The sequence below is a fragment of the Tenrec ecaudatus genome, chromosome 5 (assembly GCF_050624435.1).
Source record: "Tenrec ecaudatus isolate mTenEca1 chromosome 5, mTenEca1.hap1, whole genome shotgun sequence".
NCBI lineage: Eukaryota > Metazoa > Chordata > Mammalia > Afrosoricida > Tenrecidae > Tenrec > Tenrec ecaudatus.
In genome coordinates, this window is record NC_134534.1 from 64,777,844 (window position 1) to 64,804,400 (window position 26,557).

The 26,557-nt window shown below is 42.3% G+C and overlaps 1 protein-coding gene and 1 pseudogene across 1 annotated transcript in view; both read right to left on the reverse strand.

Annotated features, from left to right (window-relative positions):
* The window catches only part of LY96 (lymphocyte antigen 96), a 28,293-nt gene extending 16,714 nt beyond the window's left edge, over positions 1-11,579 (reverse strand). The window contains exon 1 of the mRNA XM_075550647.1: positions 11,361-11,579. Within this exon, the coding sequence (XP_075406762.1) occupies positions 11,361-11,472 (112 nt within the window). The 5' untranslated portion in view covers positions 11,473-11,579. The remainder of the gene's footprint in view (positions 1-11,360) is intronic.
* An 11,458-nt stretch (positions 11,580-23,037) lies between these two features.
* LOC142448760 (ADP/ATP translocase 2 pseudogene) lies at positions 23,038-24,107 on the reverse strand (annotated as a pseudogene).
* Positions 24,108-26,557: the final 2,450 nt, after the last annotated feature.

A 26,557-nucleotide genomic window follows, 5' to 3' on the forward strand; every position in this document is an offset into this window, starting at 1 on the left:
ATGGGATAAAGAATGAGTGTGTGCCAAGGGGAGGGTATTGTTTATATCTCCACAAAGAAAGAGGGACCAGATTCAACCCTGTGCTCCAAGATGTGAATGCAACATACAGGCATAAAGCAGGGAATCAGTACAGAAGTCTGAGGGGCTGGCCCTAATCCCAACTACATGGACAGCCACTCCTCCCCCAAGAAGAATTCACTGCAGAAGAGAGCAATGAAGCTATAGTTTAGGGAGAGGGACATGTCTGATCAGTGCATACAGGAGCAAGTGAAGGGGGAGGAAGGGAGAGTGGAGCACATCCTGGCCAACCAAGCCTTGAGGATGATATTACCACTCAGAGCAGACAATTGACAGAGGCCCATATGGCCGGCCCTCTATGAGACACGACATTGCTCATGACCCATAGGCTTACAGGGGACACTGGAGACACAGTGTGGCAATTGTGCCCGATCTGATCCCACCACATCGAGACAAAGCACTAAGGGAGTGCAACAGAATAACAAGGAGAGCAGAGCAATGAAGTCCTGAGGGAATACCAAAAATAGACATTGGAGCAAGGGCATGGCACCCCATCAGACTCAAGGTCAACAAATAGAACTTGAACTATTTACAGGCTTTTATCTTCTTTTTGTCATTGGTTTTTTGTTGCTTTGTTTTTCTCTGTCTTATTTTTGTGCATAGTATTATCTGTAGGCAACTGGACATCCCCTTACAGATGGATCACAGGGAGGAGATGTTCTAATAAGGGTGCAGTGCAGCAACGATGAAATATACAACTTTTCTCGAGTTCTTTTTTTCTGTTGCCTTTAAATATTTTTTAAAACATTTTATTAGGGGCTCATACAACTCTTATCACAATCTATACATAGATCAATTGTGTCAAGCACATCTGTACATTCATTGCCCTCATCATTTTCAAAGCATTTGCTCTCCCCTCCCTTCCCACTCCCCTCTCCCTCATGAGTCCTTGATAATTTATACATTATATTATACATTATATACATTATATTATACATTATTATTTTGTCATATCTTGCCCTGTCCAACGTCTCCCTTCACCCACTTCTCTTTTGTCCGTCCCCAAGAGAGGAGGTCACATGTAGAGCCTTGCAATCGGTTCCCTCTTTCCAACCCACTCTCCCTCTACCCTCCCATTATCGCCACTCACATCCCTGGTTTTTCTCTAGTTCTTAAATGCTTCCTCCCTCCCACTATCATGATCCCAATTCTACGTTACAAATTCAGCAATACCAAAGATGTACACTGTGACACATAGGAACTGGAAACACGGGGAATCAAAACAGATTAACCCTTCAGGACCAGTGGTGAGAGTGGTGATACAGGGGAGGTGGAGAGAAGGTAGGGTAGAAAGGGGGAACCGATTACAAGTTTCTACATATAACCTCCTCCCTGGGGGATGGACAACAGAAAAGTGGGTAAGGGAGACGTCAGACAGTGGAAGACATGACAAAATAATAATAATTTATAAATTATCAAGAGTTCATGGGGATGGTGGTGGGGAGGGAGGAGTAAAATGAGGAGCTGATACCAAGGGCTCAAGTAGAAAGCAAATGTTTTGAGATGAGGGCAATAAAGATACAAATGTACTTGACCCAATAGATGTATGTATGGATTGTGATAAGAGTTGTACGAGCCCCCAATAAAAAAATTTTTAATGAGTATATGGTAGGGTGAAGGAGTAGGGAGTGGGTAGAGTTACTTCAACTATGTTACCTCATGAGTGAGGGAAAGAAGCCAGGCTTGATGGCATCAGAGAAAGCATTTCAATCAAAAAAACTAGTGGTAGGTTGTGTTAGTCTGGGTATTTTAAAGAAACAAATCCACAGAAACTCATTGTAAAAGAGAGAGTTTTATATAAAGGGTAAGTGCACATCAGGAAAACATTCCAACCCAGTGCTACCCAAGCCCACAAGTCCAACATTAACCATATGTCTGACATCAATCCACAAAGTCCTCCTCCATCTCACAAAACAGACACATTGATGTGGACTGCAGGAGGAAAGCTGAGTCAGTGAACGTGTAAGCCTCTCAGCGCTGGCAGGGGTCCCCACACGGCTGCTCCAGCACCCAGGGCTGCATTGGGGTAGGTCCATGTGGCTTCTCCTCAGGGATGTCTTGCAGGAAGTGAGCCCTGCAGGTTGAAGCAGGGAACTAGCTACTGCAGCTGCACCCTGGCCAGAACATCAGAAAGCAAGAGACCCAAGAACTCAAAGGCGAGGCTCACCGAGCCATTTATCTCTCCACCCTTCAATTAACCCCACATGTGTTTATCGGCCAGGTTAGCATACTAAATTTTAACTATATCAGTTGTGTTAGTCTGGGTAGACTAAAGAAACAAATTCATGGACCCACATATATGTATAAGAAAGAGATTTATATTCAAGAGTGAGGTAGTTAGTTTATTGTGTCAACCTGGCCAATAAACACATGTGGGGTTAATTGAAGGGCGGAGGGATAAATGGCTCAATGAGCCTCACCTTTCTAGTTCTCAGGTCTCTTGCTTTCTGATGGTCGGACAAGGGTGCAGTTACATTAGCCAGTTCCCTGCTTTAGCTTGCAAGGCTCACTTCCTGCAAGATATCCCTGAGGAGAAGCCACATGGACCTACCCCAATGCAGCCCTGGGTGCTGGAGCACCCATGTGGAGACCCCTGCCAGTACTGAGATGCTTACACATTCACTGACTCGACTTTCCTCCTGCAGTCAGCATCATCGCATTTGTTTTGTGAGATGGAGGAGGACTTTGTGGATTGCACTCAGACATATGGGTTAATGGGCTAATGTTGGACTTGTGGGCTTGGGCAGCACTGGGTTGGGATGTTTTCTTGATGTGCACTTACCCTTTATATAAAACTCTCTCTTATACATGAGTTTCTGTGAATTCATTCTCTAAAGTACGCAGACTAACACAAAGAGCAACTGTACATTAAGAAAATATCCCATCCCAGTCCAGTCCAAGGCCATAAATCTGATATTAGCCCATATGTCCGATACCAATCTATAAAGTCCTCTTCAGACTCATGAAGCACATACAATGAAGCCAAATGCAAGACGATCACAAGCCAGTGGGTAGAAAGTCTTTGGGTCCAGTGGCATTATAAGCATCTCTGCACTGTCAGAGGTCTCTCTGTGGCTTCTCCGGCTTCAGACATCTAGTCAGCTGCAATGTCTCTCAGGGAGTGATAGAGAGAGTGTGTCTCTCCTGCCTCCTAGAAGGAAGTACCAGATTTCCCAGAATTCTCAGGAGAAGGCTATGCCCACACAGAAGTCTCATTGGCTATCTCCAGATTGACAGCCTAGATTCCACCCCTACACTCTTAATCTTTACATTGACACCAGATTCGTTGACTACCACGTAGGTGCAAAATCTCAGAGGTGAGAATGATTTTGATGTGTTCAAGAAAAGAACATGTGCCATGTAATAAAAAGTCATGAGTCAGAGGAGAGTCACAGGATTCAGATAAGTGTGCAAGCAGGCAGGTGCAGTACACTGAACTATTAGGTTTTCCTAGCCACAGTCTTTGAAACTCCCACTAAATGATTGGGTAGGGCAATGCAAATAAGGTACGTAAAACACTAACATGAGGAGGGATCCCTTTTGCCATCCCACTGGGTTAAAAATGAGCAATCTCAGAAGCGGGAATGTAGCCATCTCAGTAGCATGAAGAAAGACCGAGGAGTAGAGTTCATTCTTTGGGTCCTGAAAGCACAGCATGATCTACCTCCTTTATGCAAAAGATGAAGCTGGAATTCCAGAGAGGCAGCAGAGAATAGTGAGAAAGCATGGCAGCAGAGAAGCGGCTGTGGCAGGACCAAGAGCACCAGACAGGGCAGCTGTCTAGTTGGCCAGGGGATTGGGTAAAAATTATTCTTTCAGAAAAGAGGCTCATATGTGGAGTGGGGGGATGCATCCAGCCACTTAGTTGGGCAGGGGGAGCTAGATGTATTGACCCACAGAACTAGACTGGGTGCCTTCAGTCTTAGGCTTATGTGGAAACAGAGTGTCCTTTGGGACATTATCAGCTATGCTAAGGGAGCTTTGTAACCTTGCCCAAGCAGGGCAGCGGTCAAGGAGTGGCATGGCTTAGAGTCTGAGGGCCAGAGAGAGGCATGCTGGAGGACAAAGATAAGCAGCAAGTCTTCTGGCCTAAAGATCTGAATCCTGAGCATTTCTGATCCTGAATTTTAACATATTCTCAAAAAAAATCCATATTCACGAGTACTATCTGTGAGTTATGTGTAGCCATTACAATGAATTATGGCACTCCGTAGAGAGTGCCATGGAAGGGATGTCAGGTATTAGAGGGGTAAGGAAGTTAGAGGGCAAAGACACATCTGATCTCTGTGTCAGGAGAATCGTCTTTGGGCTGATTTTGAATGTGATTCTCCTTCCCCCTTGTGAGGCGCCCTGGTGGCGTAGTCGTTACGCATTGGGCTGCGATCCACAAAGGCTCCATTTCTGAACCAACAGGTGCTCTGTGGGAAAAAGACAGACTTTCTACTCCCTTAAAGAGTTACAGTCTTAGAAACGCACAGGGGCAATTTACCCTGTCCTATAGGGTCTATAGGGCTGCCATGAGTCAGAATTGACTCGATGGCAGTGAGTTTGTTTTTGGTTTTTCCCCTTATGAAATCAGAGATGGTCAGGCATGGGTCCTATGGTGACAAGGAAGGTAGGGCCATAGTGGGAAACCATGATGAGCCATGGAGTCCTTCATATAAAACTGGGGGGTGGGAGGGTGATAACTTATAGCGAGAGACCACTGCTTCCAGTGGTTTTTAAGCACAGGGAGCAATATTATCTGATCTATTTACATTTTGAAAGGAATACTGTGGCCTCTCTATGGAGAATAGCATGTATGGTAGCAAAAATTAAGAGAGACAATGGGGGGGGGGACAACAGAGTAAAGCTAAAAATAATGTGGCCAAGACCAGACATAAATTGGATTTTGACTATATGCTGGAGACAATGAGAACAGGAATTGCTGATCAATTGGATGTAGATTGTAGAGGATGAGAGAAATTTCGAGATCATGTCGGAGAGCCCTGGTTTGGGATCTGCAGATTTAACTGGAAGATAAAATAGAAAAGACTTAGGTAGTCAGGTCTGTCTAAATAAGATAGGCTGGATGAACAATCTGGAGGAGAAAACAATGGGATGGACAGTTCCGCGGGGACATGGGAGAGGAGGAGGTGGGAGAAAGGTAGTGGTGTTAACAAACCCAGGGACAAGGGAACAACAAGTGATCCAAATCGGTGATGAGGAGGGTGTAAGAAGCCTGGTAGGGTGTAACCAAAAGGAATTACTGAAACCCAAATGAAGACTGAGCATGATAATGGGACAAGAGGAAAGTCGAAGGAAATAGAGAAAAGAGCTAGGAGGCAAAGAGCATTTATACAGGTCTAAATAAAGGCATGTACATATGCAAATATATTTATATATGAGGATGGGGAAATAGATCTATGGGCACATATTTAGAGGTTTAGTATTAAGGTAGCAGAAGGACATTGGGCCTCCACTCAAGTATTTCCTCAATGCAGGAATATTTTCTTCTATTAAATTGGCATTCTGCGATGCTCACCTTCCCGACACAATCACTGAAGACAAAGCAGGTGCATAAGCAAATGTGGTGAAGAAAGCTGATAGTGCCCAGCTATCAAAAGATATATTGTCTGGGGTCTTAAAGGCTTGAAGGTAAACAAGCGGCCATCTAGCTCAGAAGCAACAAAGCCCACATGGAAGAAGCGCACCAGCCTGTGTGATCACAAGGTGCCGAAGGAATCAGTTATCAGGCATCAAAGAACAAAAACTCATATTATTGTCAATGAGGGGGGGTGCAGAGTAGGGACCCAAAGCCCATCTGTAGGCCACTGGACATCCTCTTACAGAAGGGTCACGCAGAGGAGACAGCCAGTCAGGGTGCAGTGTAGCAATGATGAAGCATACAACTTTCCTCTAGTTCTTAAATGCTTCCACCACCACCACCCACTATCATGATCCCAATTCTGCCTTACAAATGCAGCTAGACCAGAGGATGTACACTGGGACAGATAGGAACTGGACACACAGGGAATCCAGGACAGATGATCCCTTCAGAACCAGTAGTGAGAGTGGTGAACCTATTACAAGGGTCTATATAAAATCCCCTCCCTGGGGGATGGACAACAGAAAAGTGGGTGAAGGGAGACATCAGACAGTGTAAGACATGACAAAATAATAATAATTTATAAATTATCAAGGGTTCATGAGGGAGTGGGGACCATGGAGGGAGGGGGAAAATGAGGAGCTGATACCAAGGGTTCAGGTTGAAAGCAAATATTTTGAGAATGATGAGGGCAACAAATGTACAAATGTGCTTGACACATTGATGTATGTATGGATTGTGGTAAGAGTTGTATGAGTCCCCAATAAAAGGATTTTAAAAAAACTTTACAGAACTCATCCTATAGACAGTGGTAAAATCATTTTTAATTTTCTGAATAAAACAGCTGAGGTGGAAAATTAGCTGGATTTACTCCACAATATACACTAGCCAATGTTACCCTGAATTCCTAAGAACATCACGGTCGCCTGCACATCTACGTCTATGAAAGTACTCAGACTCGGCCCAGTAAGGGTGAGTGACCTCGAAATGGCATTCTAAAGAGTCCTTTTAAGAGCAAATATCTTACTCATGGGTTTAAATTAGCACAAGCTGTTGCTGTAATAAGAAGTTGTTTGTTTTTTCAATCAAGTGTCAACAGAAATTCCAGGAACCAGACACTACTATTTGGCTCCATGCCCATTCTTGTCATGCTGTAGAAATGGTCCCAGTGGGCAGAATGTCTCAGAAAGTTAATCGGATGCCCATGAAAGATGCCCTGTCTGTGCTGGGTGGGACACCCTCTGCTGGACATGCCATTTCCTCTGAAAGGCAAAATCCCTGTAGCTTTTACCTCTTGACTGTATTTACTTTTAACATTGCCCTAGTTTACCTACCAGTGTTTAGGGAGTCCTGTACTCAGCATGCTTTTACTATAATCAAAGTATTGCCATTTGAAAACAACAACAACAACTGGTACAAAGAGGTCAAGTACTTTGCGCAACACCACACAGCCAGTAGGTCACGTAGCTAGTTAACAGCAGAACCAGGCGTGCATCTGTTAAATAGGACAATTAAAACGGACTTCTTTCTTAGGTTTCGTAGTTCATCTAATCCGCAGAACCAGTGGTGAGAAGTGTGTGGTTTGCACCAGTTCTGCAGAACTGATACCTAATTTTTTGTTGAGTTCAGCAACCCTTGTTGTTCAAATGGCACTTGGTAGGCGGCTGGGCAGCCCCCAATGTGGAAACCACAATTTACATTCCTTAGTCGTTTTTAATATTCATCTGCACAATAGCATATTCGAAGCACTGGTAGTAATATCCATTCCACCCATAGGTATGAAAAATTAAATGGAACTATGTGTGTAATATTTACTTATTCATTTCAAAACTCATTATACTTTTGATGAAATACTACATTTTTATTCCCTCGTATTTGCTATTTCAGTAAACAAATATATAACAAGGAGAAAAGTGCCCAAAAATAAAAATACATTAAATATAAAAAGATTTCTATGCCTGATATAATTGATGTATGGAATATTATAAGAGCTGTAAGAGCCACCAATAAAATGATTTTTAAAAAGAAAGAAAATGAAATTGCAAATAAATAAGAAAAGAAGCAAAATGAAATTTCAAGCCAAATAAATAAATTAAAATATTTCAAATCATTATTTAAAAATACATCTAAACCCAAAAGGAAGCAATGTGAAAGGAAATATCTTAAATAACAGTTATATTGGGTTTGTCGGGTTTTACTTCATATATTTCACTAATATTTTAACTTTCTTATGTATAACTTAGTTTTGTGTACCTCTTTTATTGTTCTTATTTAATTATTTCCTGTGTGGAATAATAAACTACATTTCAGAAAAAGAGAAAGTGCCGAACAACCAGAGGAAGACTGTCGTTCCTTTCAGTGTTGTGTTATGGCCCAAATTCCCATGAGATGTTATGAGTGAATTCTACAACTCCTGAAAGTTTTCAAAAGGCTAAAAATATTGTTTGTCAGACCAACTGCTATAACTTCAGCAGTAGCAGAAAGGGGTTTTTCAAGATGAACATAATATGTTCAGAAAAGTCATTTAACTGTTCTAATCTACTAAACACAACGACTATTGCCCAAATGCCTACCTCAACAGTGAAAAGTGGAAAAGGATAAATCACACAGCCCATGATGCTTAGATAAAATCAAAGAATCTTGCAAGTAAGGACTCCAATCAAAAATATGGAAAGACACCACCTCCCGCCAGGGGATGAACAACAGAAATGTGAATGAAGGGAGACAGCAGTTAGTGTAAGATATGAAAACAATAATAATGTATTATTTATCAAGGGGTCACAAGGTGGGGGAGAGGGAGGGGAAAAAGAAGAGCTGATACCAAGGGCTCAAATAGAAAGTTAATGTTTAGAAAATGATAATGCAACATATGCACAAATATGTTTGATACAATTGATATATGGAATGCTATAAGAGCTATAAGAGCCCCAGTAAAATGGGAAAAAAGAATATGGAATGAGATATCTCCAATATGGTAATATCATTAATAACAGTTTTATTGTTTTGTCAAGTATTGTTTAATATTTTCATTAACATGTTTAACTCTTTCTTATAATATAATCTAGTGTTGTGTATCACTATAATTGTTCTTTTTTTATTAAATACTTTCATTGGGGGCTCTTACATCTCCCATCACAATCCACACATTCATCCAACGTGTTAAGCACATTTGCACAAATGCTGCCATCATCATTTTCTTTCTATTTGAGCCCTTGATATCAGCTCCTCACTTTCCCCTCCCTCCCCTGCCCGCCTTCCCTCATGAACCTTGGACAAGTTATATATTATTATTTTCATATCTTACATCATCCTCTGTCACCCTTCACCCACTTTTCCGTTGTTTGTCCCCCTGGGAGGGGGTTATATGTTAATCCTTGTGATCAATTCCCCCTTTCTCCCCTCACCTTCCCCTTATCCTCCTGGTATCTCTATTCTCATTGTTGGCCCTGATGGGTTTATCTATCCTGGATTCCCTGGGTTTCTGGCTCTTATCTGCAGCAGTGTGCATGTTCTGGTCTAATTTGATTTGTAAGGTAGAATTGAGGTCATGATAGTTAGGGGAAGGAAGCATTAAAGAACTAGAGGAAAATTGTGTGTTTCATTTACTAAACCAGCATGAAGGCTGAACATGATGGTGTGACAACAGGAAAGTAAAAGGAAAGAAAGGAAAGAACCAGGAGGCAAAGGAAATTTATAGAGGTCTAAATACAGGCATTTACATATGTAAATATATTTATATATAACAAGAGGGGAATAGATCTATGTACTTCTATCTATATGTTAGGAAGTAAGGTTGCAGACAGACATTGGGCCTCAATTCAAGTACTCCCGCAACATAAGAACACTTCATTCTAATAATCTGGCATTCTGTGATGCTCACCTTCCCGACCAACATGACCGCTGAAGACAAAATGGGTGCATAAGCAAATGTGGTGAAGAAAGCTGATGGTGCCTGGCTATCGAAAGATATAGTGTCTGGAGTCCTAAAGGCTTGAAGATAAACAAGTGGCCATCTAAGTGAGAAGCAACAAAGTCCACGTGCAAGAAGTACGCCAGCCTATGTGATCACAAGGTATCGATGGAATCAGGTATTAGGCATCTAAGACCCAGAACAAAATCATACCCAATGTAAATGTGTGGAGTTAAGACCGAAAGCCCATCTGTAGACAATTGGATATCCCCTCACAGAATTGTTCTTATTTAACTATTAACTGTATGCAGGAATAAGTTACCTTTTGATATATCTTTTTTACTTAAAACAGTCATTAAGGCATCGAACCAGTTGTTAAATTATTTGAATCCCGCCACTGCATGGAACCATATATTAATTGTAAAAAGCCTGACCCAAACTGCAAAAGCCAGCCAGAAACTGCTATAGAGAATAGAAAATTTGTCTTAGAAAATATTTAAAAACGTTTCACTGTCATCAACTGAACTCTGAATCATGGCCACCCAATAGGGCAGGGTAGAGTCATCCATTCTTGTGGGTTTCTCAAACTGTAACGCTTTATGGGAGTAGAAAGCCTCATCGTTCCCCACAGAAAGGATAATGGTTTCAAACTACTGCTGCCCTTGAGGTTAGCAGCCCACACACAACCACTCCCACAAGGCTCCCTTATTAAATTAGTTTAACACTGCTAGAAATGAATACCTGCCAAACTATTCTCTTCAAAAAAAGTCTCCTGGTTCCAGGTGAGTCAAACCAAAATTCATTGCCATCAAGTAGCTTCTGACTAAGTGAGCCTTTAAGACAGAGCAGAACTGTCCCTTTGCGTTTCCAAGGTTATAAATCTGCCTGGTAACAACAAGTCTCCCCTTTCTCCGCTGATTTGGAGGTGACCAACCCAACACATCATTCACAATGCCTGCCGCCAGCGCTCACATTCTTAGCAACCAGGCTAGAAGTAGTCGAATATCAGCTGACCTCAGGAAAGGCTCCCGGGAAGGCTGGGTTCAGTCAGTCATGTTAAGATTAGCCAATGGCCAATGTCATTTCTCCTATCTCTTCTCTCTTTTTTTTTTTTTTAAGTTTTAGAAGCAGGCTTTATTGAGAAGCTTGCGAGCGAGCAGGCCTATCTCTTCTCTTTATAAGCCTCCTTGTATCTAGTTTCTTCGAGCCAGGGCCTTTTCTGCAATTAAAAGCGTCTCTCTATATGCCACATGGAATAACTGCGCAGAATAAATCTAATGTTCAGATTTGGTGAGATTTGATTATTTTTTAAGACATCCAGTTAGGGATATGATCCCAAGAGTCCTAAAAAAAATTTTTTAAATCCTAGTCCTGAGCAGAAAACCTGAGGAGGCGGCTAGGACTGCTTTTACTTCCTCAAGAGGAAAAACCAGTTCCTCCTGGGGCTGAGGCAAACACTCAGGAGCCGACAATGCTACTGAAACTGGGGAGAATGCGAACCTGAGCTGAAGGGTGAGAGAGTTGACCGAAGAAAACAACAGAAGCATTTGGAAGTCAAGTGCAACAAAATTTAGAGAGATCTGTGAGCCTTTCAGGACTAGAGAGGGGATCTCCCCCTCCCCCTCCCTCCCCGCCCCTTCGGGGGCAGTTACCTGTCATCACATTTCCCAACAGCGCTGGCTGGAACGCAGACCTGTTTCCTGTGGCCTGGCCAGGCAGAGGATGGTGGCTGGGGAAATTCACCACTGAAAAACGAAAGCCATTTGTCGCCGCTGTTTTACTTACCACAGTAGCTGTACCAAACACTCAAATCGGTGGAGTTGCAGACCCAGTGTAACTCCCTGGGCTCAGTCGTTATGGAAGAAAACAGGGTGGAGAAAAGCATAAATGGAAACATGCCTGAATGAAGTTTCCAAAACTTTTCAAATGAAAGGAAGCTTGGTAACTAATCATCAGATTCTTCTCTGTCACTCTGAGCAGAAAATACACTTAGTCATCTCTCACGTGATTCCTTAGTTCCTGGTCAACAAGTGCCTCTATTTTTTTTTGTATGTCTGTGTTTTTAATATTTAGGCACTTCCTGTAAGGAGCGGGGGAGGAAAATGATTTAGAATTTATTCTTTTTGAACACTTGATGCAAATGAGAGTGTCTGGCGCTTTAATAACAAAACACTTCCTGGTCGTCCATTCTACATCTCAACAGTGCTCCCTTGCATTTGCAATGCAGGTCTATTCTCTTTATACAACAGGAGGGATTCAAGTCATGTTCCTCCAAAATTATTATTATTATTATTTTAGATCATTTTATTAGGGGATCATACAACTCTTATCACAATCCATACATACATGAATTGTGTAAAGCACATTTGTACATTCATTACCTTCATCATTCTCAAAGCATTTGCTCTCCACAATAGTGATATAACTTCCAGCATATCAGCAAAACACCTCAATACAGCAAACAAAGGGAGAATCAATACAGCAAACAAAGGGAGAATCAAGATTATCAGTTGTACACCAAGGTCAACTGGAATAACAAAGTCCAGAAAGGCAATGTTCTACATCTTACTTTGTTGAGCAGTGATTGGAATCTTAAAGCCAATGAGCAGTCATTTAAGGTGCAGCTATGGTCCCTCCTTCTTTAAAGGAAGGATGACTAAAAAAACAGAAAATTCATGGACACAATTAATATAGGGAACTAATGATCCATGTGAACATCAGTCTCCATGACCCTGAGACCCGACAACTTCTCTGAAAGTGATTACATTAGAAGGTTCTGGGGAGAGTGGGAGAAAATGTGGAACGAAACTAAAACTCATTTAAAAAGACAAGACTTACTGATCAGTTAGAGGTTGGTGGAACTCCCAAAATTAAGGCCTTTAGTCTCAAGTAAAGTCTGGAAATTGAACTCACCCCCGTAGCTCAAATTTCAGCTAAACAATACACATGTATATAAAGGGACTGATAACATTAATGATGCCCACACACCTTAGAATAACCAACCATTTGAGATCAAAAGTACAGCATTCACCAAAGGACAAAGTTCAGAAGGGCTAGGAAAGAAGGAGGAATGGGAACAGGAAGCACAGGGAGGAACTGGGATAAGTGATATTATATTGAAGGGATTGCAATAGATGACATGGAACAAAAAGGGTATGAATTGCTAAATGGGAAACCAATCTGCTCTGTAAATCTAACTTAAAAATGGAGGCATAATAAAATCATTTTTAATTTCTATTCCCATTGGTAACTACAGTTATCAGCTAAATATTTATCCTCCAGATTATTTGTCAACGATAAACTTAATTTTAAATCTTGATCCAACTTTGTATATCTAAAGTAAATTTTACTTGATCATAGCTGACCAATTTTATTGATCATTCCAATTATATATGAATTGTTGAATACAATATTGTTGATGATTTTTGCATCTATGCTCATGAGCATTATTGCTCTATTGTTCCCTTTTCTTGTAAGGTCTTTGTTGGATTTTGATATTAAGTCATATTGGTCTCATTGAATAAAGTGTTTCTTAAACTTCAAAAAAAACAAACACTTCCTGGTCGTCCATTCTACATCTCAACAGTGCTCCCTTGCATTTGCAATGCAGGTCTATTCTCTTTATACAACAGATTCTCAAGTAGCCCAGAAACCCGGGTCTAGAGAGCTGACCTGAACTCCCTCCCAAACCCAATCAAACCCACTGCAATCAGAGCAACCCTAAGTAAGGTTCCCAAGACAGTAAATCTTTACCCAAGCTTCACCTTTCTCCCACAGAGCAACTGGTGGATTTGAGTCTCACACCGTGTGGTGAGCAGCCCCATGCTCATCACCTGGGTCTCACGCAAATGATTTCTGCCCAGTAACAGGTTCACTCTGTATTACAGCCTAAATTCTATGCACGGGGTATTTAGGAGGCCATGGTTTACAGAGGGAGCCCTAAATCCATTGGTGAGTCTCTGCATAGTCTCAGCTTCTATGTGAGTTCTTTCTAACCATAGGCCACAGTGTGAAAAGGTTTGCCCTCTAGCAGAGTGTGTTCGAAAGTAGATGACTGCCTGTGCCCTAGCCAGTCCTGGGCGGGGCAGCCCCTACTCGCAAGGATGGCCTGAGTGTACCCATGGGGAAATCAGGGTACTAGGACCACACAGTCGTGAGTCCTAGCCTGCCTGCCTTGGTCAGAGGGCTGTAAACAAATCTTGTAAGCATTTCTAATCTTTAATAGTGTAGGCATCCTGATCATAGTCACTTTTCCACTTCTGGAATCTCAACTACAATTGTCATGAATGGATCTGCTGCTGTGTTAGGCCGGGTTGACTAGAGAAAAAAATCCAGAGACATTTATAAATGTGTAAGAGAGGGCTTTATGGCAAAGAGAAATTGTATATTGAGAAACATCCCAGCCCAGTTCAGATCAAGTCAATAAGTCCAATATTAGCCCCCATGTCCAATACTAGTCCATAAATTCCTCTTGAGACTCACACAGCACATGCGATGATACCAAATGCGGAAGATCACTGGCCAGTGGCGGATCCAGTGGCAGTGGAAGCATCTCAGGCCTGGTGCAGGTCTCATGTGGCTCCTCGCAGTCCAGGGCTCTGGCTGTCATCAGCGTGTCCATGTGACTTGTCAACAGGAATGTCTCACATAGAGAGTGTGTGGTCCTCTTCCTAGGACAAAAAGATGAAGTTCCCAGAATCCTCCTGGTGGGTGTGACCTTGTGACCCCATCACCAGGCTAAACTCCATCCCTTAGCTCAAGTTGACAGATTATGTAGCTGCCACCTCTGCCAATCGTGATTTTGTGACAGTTGCCTTTGTTCTCCATAGCCTATTGAAGTGAGTGTGTGACTGAGAATCCTTGGATACCATTATGGCCTTGAGTTGATGGTCTCCCTCATCTGGATGATTTATCTTTGTCCTTTTTAAGATTTAATAAAGGTGTCTGTGTAAATTATATTTTAATTGGGGGGTGTCTTTTTTCCTCCTAAAACAAGTCACATAGTAGGCTCGGGCTGGATTATGCCTATGACGTAGGATACTTGCTGTGACTGTGAGTGTGGGATTTACCAATACTTTGCTTCTTTTTTTTAAAACATTGTATGAGGGGCTTATACAACTCATATCACAATCCATAAATACATCAATTGTGTAAAGCACTTTTTTACATTCTTTGCCTTCATCATTCTCAAAACATTTGCTCTCTACTTAAGCCCCTGGCATCAACTCCTCATTTTCCCCCTCCCTCCCCACTCCCTCCTCCCTCATGAACCCATGATAATTTATAAATTGTTATTTTGTCATATCTTGCCCTGTCCAACGCCTCCCTTGACCCACTTTTCTGTTGTCCGTCCCCCAGGGAGGAGGTCACATGTAGATCCTTGTAATCACTTCCTCCTTTCCAACCCACCCTCCCTCTACCCTCCCAGCATCACCACTCTCACCACTGGTCCTGAAGGGATCATCTGCCCTGGATTCCCTGTGTTTTCAGTTCCTATCTGTACCACTGTACGTCCTCTGGTCTAGCCAGATTTGTAAGGTAGAATTGGGATCATGATAGTGGGGGGCAGGTAAGGGGAGAAACATTTAGGAACTAGAGGAAAGTTGTATGTTTAATCATTGCTACACTGCACCCTAACTGGCTCATCTCCTCCCCACATCCCTTCCATAAGGGGATGTCCAATTGCCTACAGTTGGGCTTTGGGTCTCCCCCTTTATTCACAATGATATGAATGTTGTTCTGATGATGCCTGATACCTTCGACACCTCATGATCGCACAAGCTGGTGTACTTCTTCCATGTGGGCTTTGTTGCTTCTGAGCTAGATAACCACTTGTTTACCTTCAAGCCTTTAAGATCCCAGATACTATATCTTTTGATAGCCGGGCACCATCAGCTTTCTTTACCACATTTGCTTATGCACCCGCTTTGGCTTAAGCGAGTGTGTCAGGAAGGTGAGCATCATAGAATGCCAATTTAATAGAACAAAGTATTCTTGCATTGAGGGAGTACTTGAGGGGAGGCCCAATGTCCCTCTGCTACCTTAATACTAAACCTATAAATATATGCACATAAATATATTTCCCCATTCTCATATATAAGTATATTTGCATATGTACATGCCTTTATTTAGACCTCTATAAATGCCCTTTGCCTCCTAGCTCTTTCCTCTATTTCCTTTTACTTTCCTCTTGTCCCACTATCATGCTCAGTTTTCATTTGGGTTTCAGTAATTCCTCTTGGTTACATTACCCTTGATCACACCCTACCAGGTCTCCTACACCCTCCTCACCACCGATTTGGATCACTTGTTGTTCCCTTGTCCCTGAGCTTGTTAACACCACTTCCTTTTTCCCCACATCCCCCTCTCCCACAACCCCCTGGAACTGTCAGTCCCGTTGTTTTCTCCTCCAGATTTTTCATCCAGCCTATCTTGTTTAGACGGACCTGCAGAGATAATAACATGCACAAAAACAAGACAGAGCAAAACCAAGCAAGAAAATAAAGCAAAACAACATCAAGCCAATGACAAAAAAACAACAACAAGAAAGAAAAGCTTGTAATTAGTTCAAGGACTAATTGGCCTTTAGGAGTGTTTTCTGGTCAAGTCTGACAGGGTGCCAACCCCTGGCCCCAAAGTCTATTTTTGGTATTCCCTGAGGACTTCATTGCTCTGTTCCCCTTGCTGCTCTGTTGCACGCCCTTAGTGTTTTGCCTCGGTGTGTTGGGATCAGATCAGGCAGAATTGCCACACTGTGTCTCCAGTGTTGTCCCCTGTAGGGCTATGAGTCAGTGAGGGATGTCTCATAGTGGAATACTTTGTTTCTTACAAGGTTTGAGAATGTATTCATCTACCACAAAGTGCAGCTTAAGGAAATGTTTTGAACCCTAACAATAGTCATTATTCTGTGTGCAGTCTATATTTAATTTCAAAATTCTCACTTTGTTTTAGAAAAGTAACTTTGCCACTTGAAATTCCTTTGTAGGATATAGTGTTGAAATTGGGAGTCAAAATGGCATAACTCTATGTCTGGCTGGGTCCAAAGGAACCTAAAATTTAGAGGAAATGAATCAGGTTGGTAAAGGCATTGAACTATACCTCTTTTCCATTTCTAAAAAAGACAAAAACCACACTCTAATGCTAGCCCAAATTTAAAAAAAAACAGATAACAAATTCTGGAGAGGATGTGGAGCGATTGGAACGCATATACATTGTTGGTGGACTTGTAAATACATACAGCCACTGTAGAAAGCATTAAAGTCATACTTAAAGTAACTGGGAATTGAAATCCCACATGACCCAGCAATACAACTATTAGGCATATAGCTAAAGAAATAAGAACTATAACAAATAACAACAACAACAAAGAAATAAGAAATATAACATGAGTAGATGTATACTCTCCCATGTTCATAAAAGCACAATTCACAATAGCAAGAAACTGGAAGCAGCCCAAATGCCCAACAGTGGAAGAAGGGATGAAAAAACAATGGTATATACACATAATGGAATACTATGCATCCCTAACAAAGAGTGTTTAAAGCATGAACAACCTCACGACATGGAAGGACCTGGAAACGGAGAGGTTGGAAATGGAGACTCGGAACAGAGATAGCATTTAGCCAGGAATGTGAAGTTGAGAAAGATTTTATTGGGGCAGGGAAAGAACTCCTGGAGGGGAAGGGAGAGCAGAGAAAGGGACAGGGGCATCTTGAGGCCCCAGGCAGGTTCCAAGACTAAACGAGTTAGGTCGTGCCTGGTAGTGAGGCGATGGGACATTTATAGGGTTTGAGCCAAGGATGTATGTGCTGATAAGAGGAAGGAGGGCCTTCTGGTGCTACAGTTACAGGGTCTGAGTCAGGATGTGGTCTGTGAGTAAATCATCCTGGAACGCCGAGGGAAAGGGCTGTACAGACCCAGCCCAGAGACATAAGCTCCTTGGAACGCTGGAGGCAGGGACTGCACAGTCCAGCCCTGGCCTTGAGAGGTGGGGGCGGGGGGCGCACAGTCCAGCAGGCTATCTTTCGGGAGAGCTGGGGGAAATGGCTGCATGGTCTGGACCATGATATGAGTCCACTACTAAAAGGAGAAACACCAATTAAAGAAATCTAAGGGACCGATTCCTGAACAAAAGGGGAGAAGGCTACCTACCTGCCATATGTCGCCTCCCTATTGTGCACCTCACAGAGCCACCTTGGAGGAGGGAACCTCACATAGTCTGGGGTCACTTCTTCAAGAGGGGGTTAATGGGAGAAGACTGTCCACTTAAGGATAAACAACATCAAAACAAGCTGGGACAAATCAATGGGTCCCCCATAGGAATGGAAGGAGAACCTTGCCAAAAATTTAAATCAAGACCAGAGGAGAGGAGCATCTACATTTTGGAGGAGGCACACATAGTTCTGTTAGTGAGTATGGTGGGTGACTGGGGAGAAGTAACTTCCCAATGGGGATGGTATGCTAAACAATGGACCAGATTTTATGTTCCTGGGTAGACACTAGGAATACGTTTCTACCCAACCCTCAGTGAATCACTCCATGGACTATGCTCCATGATGACCTTGGATGCTGACCTTGCATAACCCAGAAGCTACACCAGAAGGACTTAACATAGAGGTTCGGTTGAATGAATTAAGCCCTGCTGCTCCCTTGTACTGAAGATGGGTACTTGGATGGGAGTCGAAGTAGAGAGGGGCCACCCCAGGGTTGTGGAAGAAGTGGCAGTCATTAGACCTTGGGGAGAACCCCCAGCTCGGTGAGTATCCAATTGAAAAGGACCCAGACTCACCATATAGTTAGTACCTTGGTGCCCCACCCCCTCAGTGATATGACAGGTTTTGATCTGTTGGGAAGGAATCTGCACTTGGAAGAACTGCCAGGAAGTTTCCCCCTGGCACCAATTCGCATACTTAGGGTAAACAGAGCTCAGTCCAATGGGAGATATAACTGGGTAGGGCAACACCTCATCGGTTGTGGGTCAAGGTGGAACATGGTCTCTTCATACTGCCAGTGCCTGGAGTCCTGTGTCATTGGGAAAATTGATGATGTCATCAGTGTAATGGCCTTATGCCCCAGAGGGATGATTGACAATGTTTTACATTTTGGTTTCGAGGGGGTTTTGTTTACCTGTCTTAAGTTTTTTGTTTTGCTTTGTTTTGTTGGATGGTTGGTTTGGTGTTATAATTGGTCTTATGGAGTTTTGAATTGGTCATAATACGACCGCCAAAGCAATCCTGAGTCATGAATATCCCGTGGACAATCAGATGGATTCTGGGCTTCTACTTAACTCTAGCCCCAATCCAAGAACAGTTAGTTCTGATAAGATGGCCCTGCTCAATACTCACCTTCATGAAATAATCACTGAAGATAAGGGTATTACAGCAAAGTGTGGTGAAGAAAACGGATGGTGGCCAGCTATCAAACAGAATAGTGTCTGAGATCTTAAAGGCTTGTATTCAAAACAAGCAGCCATCTAAGTGAGGTGTCATCTACATCCACACAGAAACACATACCAGCCTGCGTGATCCAAAGATGACAATGACAAAATTCAAACGTGCAAAAGGGAAAAGTGTCAGAGCTTAAAATGCAACCACCCAATTAGTAGACAGCTATGGAGGACAGTGGGACTCCAAAGCCCATCGAGTCAGATTAAGCCTCTGGCAGGTCCCCTCAAGCCAGAGGCAACATTCTCAAACAGCTTTATTATCAGATAGAGATCACTGTATATTAATCATGCTAGATTGAACTTGACAGTTGGTCAGTTGAACTTCCTCCTGACCCTACCTGAAATTGTTCTGGGTTCGAGTACTTCCAACTTGTTCCAGGACAAAAACTTCTTCCCTGGCTTTTAAATATTGATGATGGCCTTTTCTTTCTCACTCATTATTTGTATTTTTATCTTTATAATATGATTATTTTATCCTTACCACTTTATGTTGGTTTTGATTTTATTGCTTCTGCTGGGTTTTCCAGTTTGTGAAGCACAGGAGTGGATGCGTAGAGATAATAACTGATGAAAGTGATATAAGGGTTGAGAGAGGGAGATAGCGGGTTGAGGGGATTTCTTTTTATTTTTTTAGGGGATTTCTGAATCAAGCAATACATGTGGACATGGGGAGGGAGCACTAGAACTGATTGCGATTACATAACATATTTTTTAATTGATTTAACCATAAGGGGGAAAATGTTCTAAAATTGATTGTGGTCATGATTGTACAATACTGCTTGATATGATGGAACTAATGAATTGATGATATGTGAATTATGCACCAATAAAACTGTGGGGAAGAAAGTGACCAATATGGCACTAAATTTTTATTGATTAAATTTTTTTTAAGAGAAAAGCCTAGATTGTGGCCTCAAAATATCATTTCCAACTCAAAGGGGCAAGGACTCCTTAGAGAATTAACCTGATTCCAGGACTGAAGCAGAAAATATCTAAGGTGAGGCTGAAACATCTTTTCATATTAGATAGCCAATTTGAAGATGGCCCCATTGACTAAAGTTGGGTGCAATCATTTCTTACTGTTGTAACAAACTTGGTGGCTTAGTACAATGCAAATTTATTTACTCATAGTTCTGGAAGTCAGATGTTTAAAAAAAAACATCCGTTTTAGTAATGTTGTCAGTGTTAATTCCTTCTGAAGGCTCTAAAGGGAGGGTTTGTTCCTTCTCCTTCCCAGCTTCAAATGCTCACCTTGATTCCTTGGGTTGTGCCCTCTACCTACGTCTTCAAAGCCCATCATTCCAATCTCTACATTCATCATCACAATACCTTCACCTCGGAAACCCTGCTTCCTTCCTTTGAGGACTCCTGTAGTCTATCAACAGACTTGTAGAATCAGGCTAATCTGTCTAGTTCAAGATCCTTAATCATACCTTCAAGGTCTCTTTTGCCATCTTGGGAAATGGTGTGAAAGTCACTGTCCGCCTTGAGCTTGAGTACAGAGAAGAATCCGACACCACTTCTGCCCAAGGATAACTCCTGCGATACAGAGGTCAGACATGCCTCCAACTTCTTTGACCCTGTTCTGACACCAGGTATCCCTCCCATAACATTCTACTTCTTTCCTGAGTTTGGGTGATTCTTTGCAATGGCCACACAGAACTCACAGATCTTGTCTATGGCTATGGGGTTCGCTGGAGAGGTTAACAGGCTGCAAAATGTTAAGGATGCAGGTGTTTTGTCTGCAGCACCTCTCCTCAGGCTTGTCTCTCCCTGGTTCTTTGCCTCTCAGACGCTGGTCTGTTGACGTCGGCCTCGTTCTTAGAACCAGGAAGCCCACCAGCCACACTGCCTCACATTCTGGGCACAGCAACTCTGCTCTGTCTCATGGTCTTGGTGTTGCCACCACTGGTACCTCTATTTCCTCCTCCACCACAGGCAGGGATCTAAGATACATTTTCCTCGGGTGGGAGTTTCAGAGTCATACCAAGAAATTTAACTTTGCTACATTATATAAAGGGCTAGAGATTCAAACATGAATATCTGCCAGAGGGGGACCCTTAGTCAATTTACCACAGTGTGACTATAAACCAAACTCACCGCCATCAAGCTAATTCTGACTCATGGCGACGCTACAGGACAGGGTAGAATTTTCCCTATGGATTTCTGAGACTGTAACCTTTTATGGGAGTAGAAATCCTCGTTTTTCTTCCTGGAGCAGCTGGTAGCTTTGAACTGTTGACCTTACAGTTAGCAGCCCAACATGTAACCAGTACACGACAAGGGCTCCCCCAGTGTGACTATATGAACACTAATAAGATAATAACTGCAATGAATGTTAAAACATCAAATATGTTGTAATTAATAGTTTAATTAGGTATAATTGGTCATTAGCAGATAATACTGGGAAATCAATTCTATTTTGAAAATTGTAAATAAAAGGAAAGAATCAAGCATTTATCATGACTTTTATGTACAAACTGAACTTCTATGTAACCAACTAGTAGAGAGTAATAAGCTTTTCATGTCTTCTTGTACTTTTCTATGTAAAAAGAGTATTCTAGCTAATAGATAAAAATAAATAAAAGAATATAACCATTTGAAACACTTAATATGTTAGGTGATCTAGGCATTGAGTATCAGGGTTGTTAACATCACCAAGAGAGAAGCAAAAAGACCTATGAACCTACTGATGGAAAAACAGTGTGGTAGCTGGCCTCTAAAATTGCTCCCAATGATCCTCACTTCCTGGTATTCATATCCCTCTGTAGCCCCCTCCAACCCAAATACAAACACAATGAATAAGTGAGATTTGCGTGACCAACAAAAGATTGTTTTTACAATATCTTACAACATGTCCATGGTAAGTCATAAATGACATTGTAACTTTCACCTTGATCTCTTTTGGATTGCTCGCTCTGGGGGAAACAAGCAGTTCTAATAAAGTGATCCATGTGGTAAGAAACAGGTTTCCTGACAAAAGCCAGCACCAATTTGACAGTAATATATCAACGACCTCTCTTGGAAGAATGCCCTCCTGCTTTAGTCAAGCCTTCAGATGACAGCAATATGAGCTGACAGTTTGACTACATCCTCATCCGAAACCCTGAGTTTGAACCACCCTGAACTGAACTGTTTCTAAATTCATAGGCATAGGGCAATACTATAAATGCCTGTTGCTATTTTAAATCTCTACATTTTAGAGTAATTTTTGGTAGAGCAATAGATAATTAATACAAATTATATCATCTAAGAAGTAGCCTTATCTGAAGTAATAAAATCTGGATCTGGAAAGCTGAGATATAACTACAAATCTATCAGAAGTACAGAAGTCAGCGTAGCATGTTAAATGACACCATGAGGAGGTAATAAGAAAAAACTAGACCTTGGGGAGATCTACAGGACAGCAGCTTCCTCACTTCCAAGGGAAACAGATACAAACAGTAAAAGAAATGGAGAGGCCCAGCTCACGGATTAGAAAAGTCTTAAAAGGCATTTCAACAATTACAATGTGTGAAGCCTATTTGGATAGTGGTCCAAAATGTTAAAAAAAAAATAACTGAACAATATTTGAACAGACTAGATGTTTGATTAATTAAATTCACTGCCTTCAAAACAATTCTAAATCATTGCAAAATTCTAGGACAGTGTAGATCTGCCCCTGTGGACTTCTGAGACTGTAACTGTTTATAGAAGTAGAAACTTCATCTCTTTCCCATGGTACAGCTGCTGGCTTTGAACTGCTAACCTTGTGGTTAGCAGCCTAACCAGTACCCCACTCTGCCACCAGGGCTCCTGATGAAGTAAAAGAACTGTACAGAAAGTTTCAAAGGGCAGCTTAAAAAGACAAAGTGAAGTATTTCTTTTTTTTTCTGTTTCAGATATTATTTCTTCAAATTTGTTTATTTATTAGGAGTGACTGAAATAAAAAATAGAATTGAGTCCCATCATCATGATGATCATCGTGGAAATGGCTTTAAGAGAAAGCTGGTCGGATGAATATTATTGCTTCCCGTTTTCAACCAGTAGGTAGTTGCCATTGATCTAGACAGCCAACCGTCTGCCAAGAATGCCTGAAACATGTTACATAATACAACATGCCCATTCACAGGGGAACCCACTAGGAAATAACTTATGTGTACTTCTTGATTTCATCGTACAAGACCAGCACAAAGGCACCACCCATGCCTCTGAGCACATTGGACCAGGCGCCCTTGACGAACGCTTTGCTCCCTTCATCCCGAGCGATCTTCCTCCAGCAGTCCAGCGTGCCGGTGTCCATGCTATCAGTTCCTTTGCGCCCCGACTGCATCCGCATTCGGCGACGAACGGTGTCCAATGGGTAGGAAGTCACCCAGCCACGGCTGTGACGGACCATGCAATCATCCAGCTGACGAAGATGTGGTGTTCTTGGGATCCGGAAGCATTCCCCTTGCGGGGTCATAGATGCCAAGTCGGCAGCCCGGTTGATGATCATTCCCTGCACAGACACGGGGAAGCCCTGGGACAGGCCCCCAATCCCATCAGACTTGGTGATTTTAACCAAGCAGTCACCGAGGCCTTTGAACTCCCGTTCGGCGCCGGCTTTGCCCACATCAGTGCTAGACAGGTACGGGCTAAATCAAGAGGGTACACAAAGCACAAAGATGTGGCCCCCGCGGCACCGCCCGATGCCAGGTTCCCTGCAATGTAGCGCCAGAACTGGGTCCTCTTGTCCACACCACCCAGGAAGATCTGCTCGTTTTTATCTTTGAAGGCAAAGTTGAGAGCCTGGGTGGGGAAGTGTCGGATGACATTGGCCAGGTTACGACGCCAGAAAGACAGGACTCCCTGCTCCTTGGGGATACGAACCACACAATCGATGATGCCCTTGTACTGCTTATCTGCGGTGATTTGCTTGCTGGCGGGCTGCACCTGCAGGAGCAGCTTGACCCGTTCGATGGGCGCTATCACCGTCTTGGGGATGGCCACGGCCACTCCACCTGCCAAGAAGTCCTTGGCGAAGGACACAGCGGCATCTGTCATGTTGGAAGAGAATGAGGCGACAGGCGACCGCTTAGATGAAACAGGAACCGGCTTTGACTCCAGGGCTCTGGGCCAAAGTGAAGTATTTCAATGAAATGTGCAATGACCTACAGACAGAAAATTTAAAAAGTATATCTTAAGCTGAAAATTTTAAAATGAAGAAGAAATGTAAGCTTCCAATTGCATTATTAAGAGATTGTATGGGCAACATCTTGAACGATGCAGGAAGCATCAAAGGAAGATGGAAAGATGCAGTCACCGTACTAAAAAGAACTGGTCAGTCAACATTCCACCATTTCAAAACGCAGCATATCAGCCAGAAACCATGGCACTGAGAGATCAGCTCGGGCTGCGCTGAGGGCGATAGCCAAAAACAAGTTTCCAGGAATGGATGAAATATCAATGGAAATGTTTCAACAAGCTATTAAGGCACAGGAAGCACTTACCCACCCATGCCAAGGAATCTGGACGACAGCCAACTACCGGGCCAACTGACTGGAAGAGACTGAAATGTGCACCCAGTCCAAAGAAAGGTGACTCAAGGGAATACACAAATTATACTATCATTGATATCACACGCAAGTAACATTTTTGCTAAATATCATTCAACGACCGTTGCGGCAATGCATTGCCAGAGATTCAGGCTGCATTCACAAGAGGACATGGAATAAGGGACATCTTTGCGGATGTCAGATGGACTTTGGCTAAAAGCAGAGAATACCAGAAATATGTCCACTTGTGTCTTATTGCTTATGCCAAGGCATTTGACTGTGTGAATTAAAGCAAACTATGGATAGCCTTAAGAAGCCTAGGAATTTCCAAACATTTAAGCGTGCTCCTGCAGAGCCTGCACATGGATCAAGAGATAGTCGAGCAAACAGAACAAGGGAGTGCTGTACCGTTTAAAATCAAGAAAGGTTTGCGTCAGGGTTGTCTCCTTTCACCATACTTATTCAGTCTGCATGCTGGGCAGATAATCAAAGAAGCTGGACTACATGAAGAAGAACTCAGTATCGGTATTGGAACAAGGCTTATTAATAACTTGGAATCTGCAGATGGAACAACCTTGCTTGCTGAAAGTAAGGACTCGGAGCACTTGCTGATGAAGATCAAGGATTGCAGCCTTCAATATGCATTACAACTCGATTTAAAGAAAACCAAACTCCTTACAACTAGACGAATAGGTAACATAACGATAAATGGAGAAAAGGGTGAGTCTGTCAAGGATTTCATCTTGCTTGGATCCACAATAATGCTCATGGAAACATTAGTCAAGAGATCAAATGACACGTTGCATTGTGTAAATCTGCTGCACATGAACTTCTGTACAGTGTTGAAGAGCCAAGACATTACTTTGAGGACTAAAGTGCACATGATACAAGCCATGGTATTTTCTTTGTTGTATTAATAAATCATTTTATTGGGGCACTTACAACTCCTATAACAATCCATATTTCTATTGTGTCAAGCACATTTGTACATGTTTCCACCATCCTTTTCAAAACATTTTCTTTCTACTTGAGCCCTTAGTATCAGCTCCTCAATTTTTTCTCCCTCCATCATGAACCCGTGATAAATGATAAATGATTATTATTTTCAGATGAGCCATAGTATTTTCATTCGTGTAATATGCATGTGGAAATTGGGCATTGAATAAGGCAAACAGAAGAAGAATCAATGCATTTAGATGATGGTGCTGGTGAAGAATATGGAAACTGCCCTGGACTGCCAAAACAACCAACAACTCTGTCTTGGAAGAACAGAGGCTCCTTAGACACAGAGATTTACAGCCAGATGGCTCCTTAGACACAAGGATGGTGAGACTTTGTTTCATAGACTTTGGATGTGTTATCAGGAGAGATTAGTCCTTAGAGAAGGGCATCTTGCTTGGTAAAGTAGAGGGGCATCGAAAAAGAAGACCTTCGGCAGGATGGATTGGCACAGTGGCTGCAATATGGTTTCAAACCTAGTAACAGTTGTGAGGGTGGTGCAGTAGGGAAGTATTTGGTTCTGTTGGACATCGGGTCACTGAGTTAGAATGGACCTGACAGCACCCAGCAACACCAGGTGTTTGATAACATTAGGAAGGTTTTTTAAGGTATAATGTTGATATTGTTGTCACTCAGCATAGTATCTTCCAAATCCATCCATGCCATAAGGTGTTTGACAGTTTCCTCATTATTGTTTAGGGCTGTGTAGGATTCCATTGTGTGTATGTACCCAAGTTTATTTATCCATTCCTCCACTGATGGACATTGAGGTTATTTCCATCTATTTCCCACTCTGTCTAAGGTCTTCACCCCTGATCTTGTAGAGCTATTAAATAAAAGATTTAAGAAAGAAATGCTAGGATGCTGCTTTGAAAATAACAGAAGGCAAGTGGCTAGAGTCTAGAGATAAACAATACTGACCACGGCTAGGTAATTGTTGAACATGGAGACAAGGGTCTGGTGGAAGCATAGGACTCGTTGTACTCTTCCATCTCCATTCCTATGTTTGAATTTTTTTTATA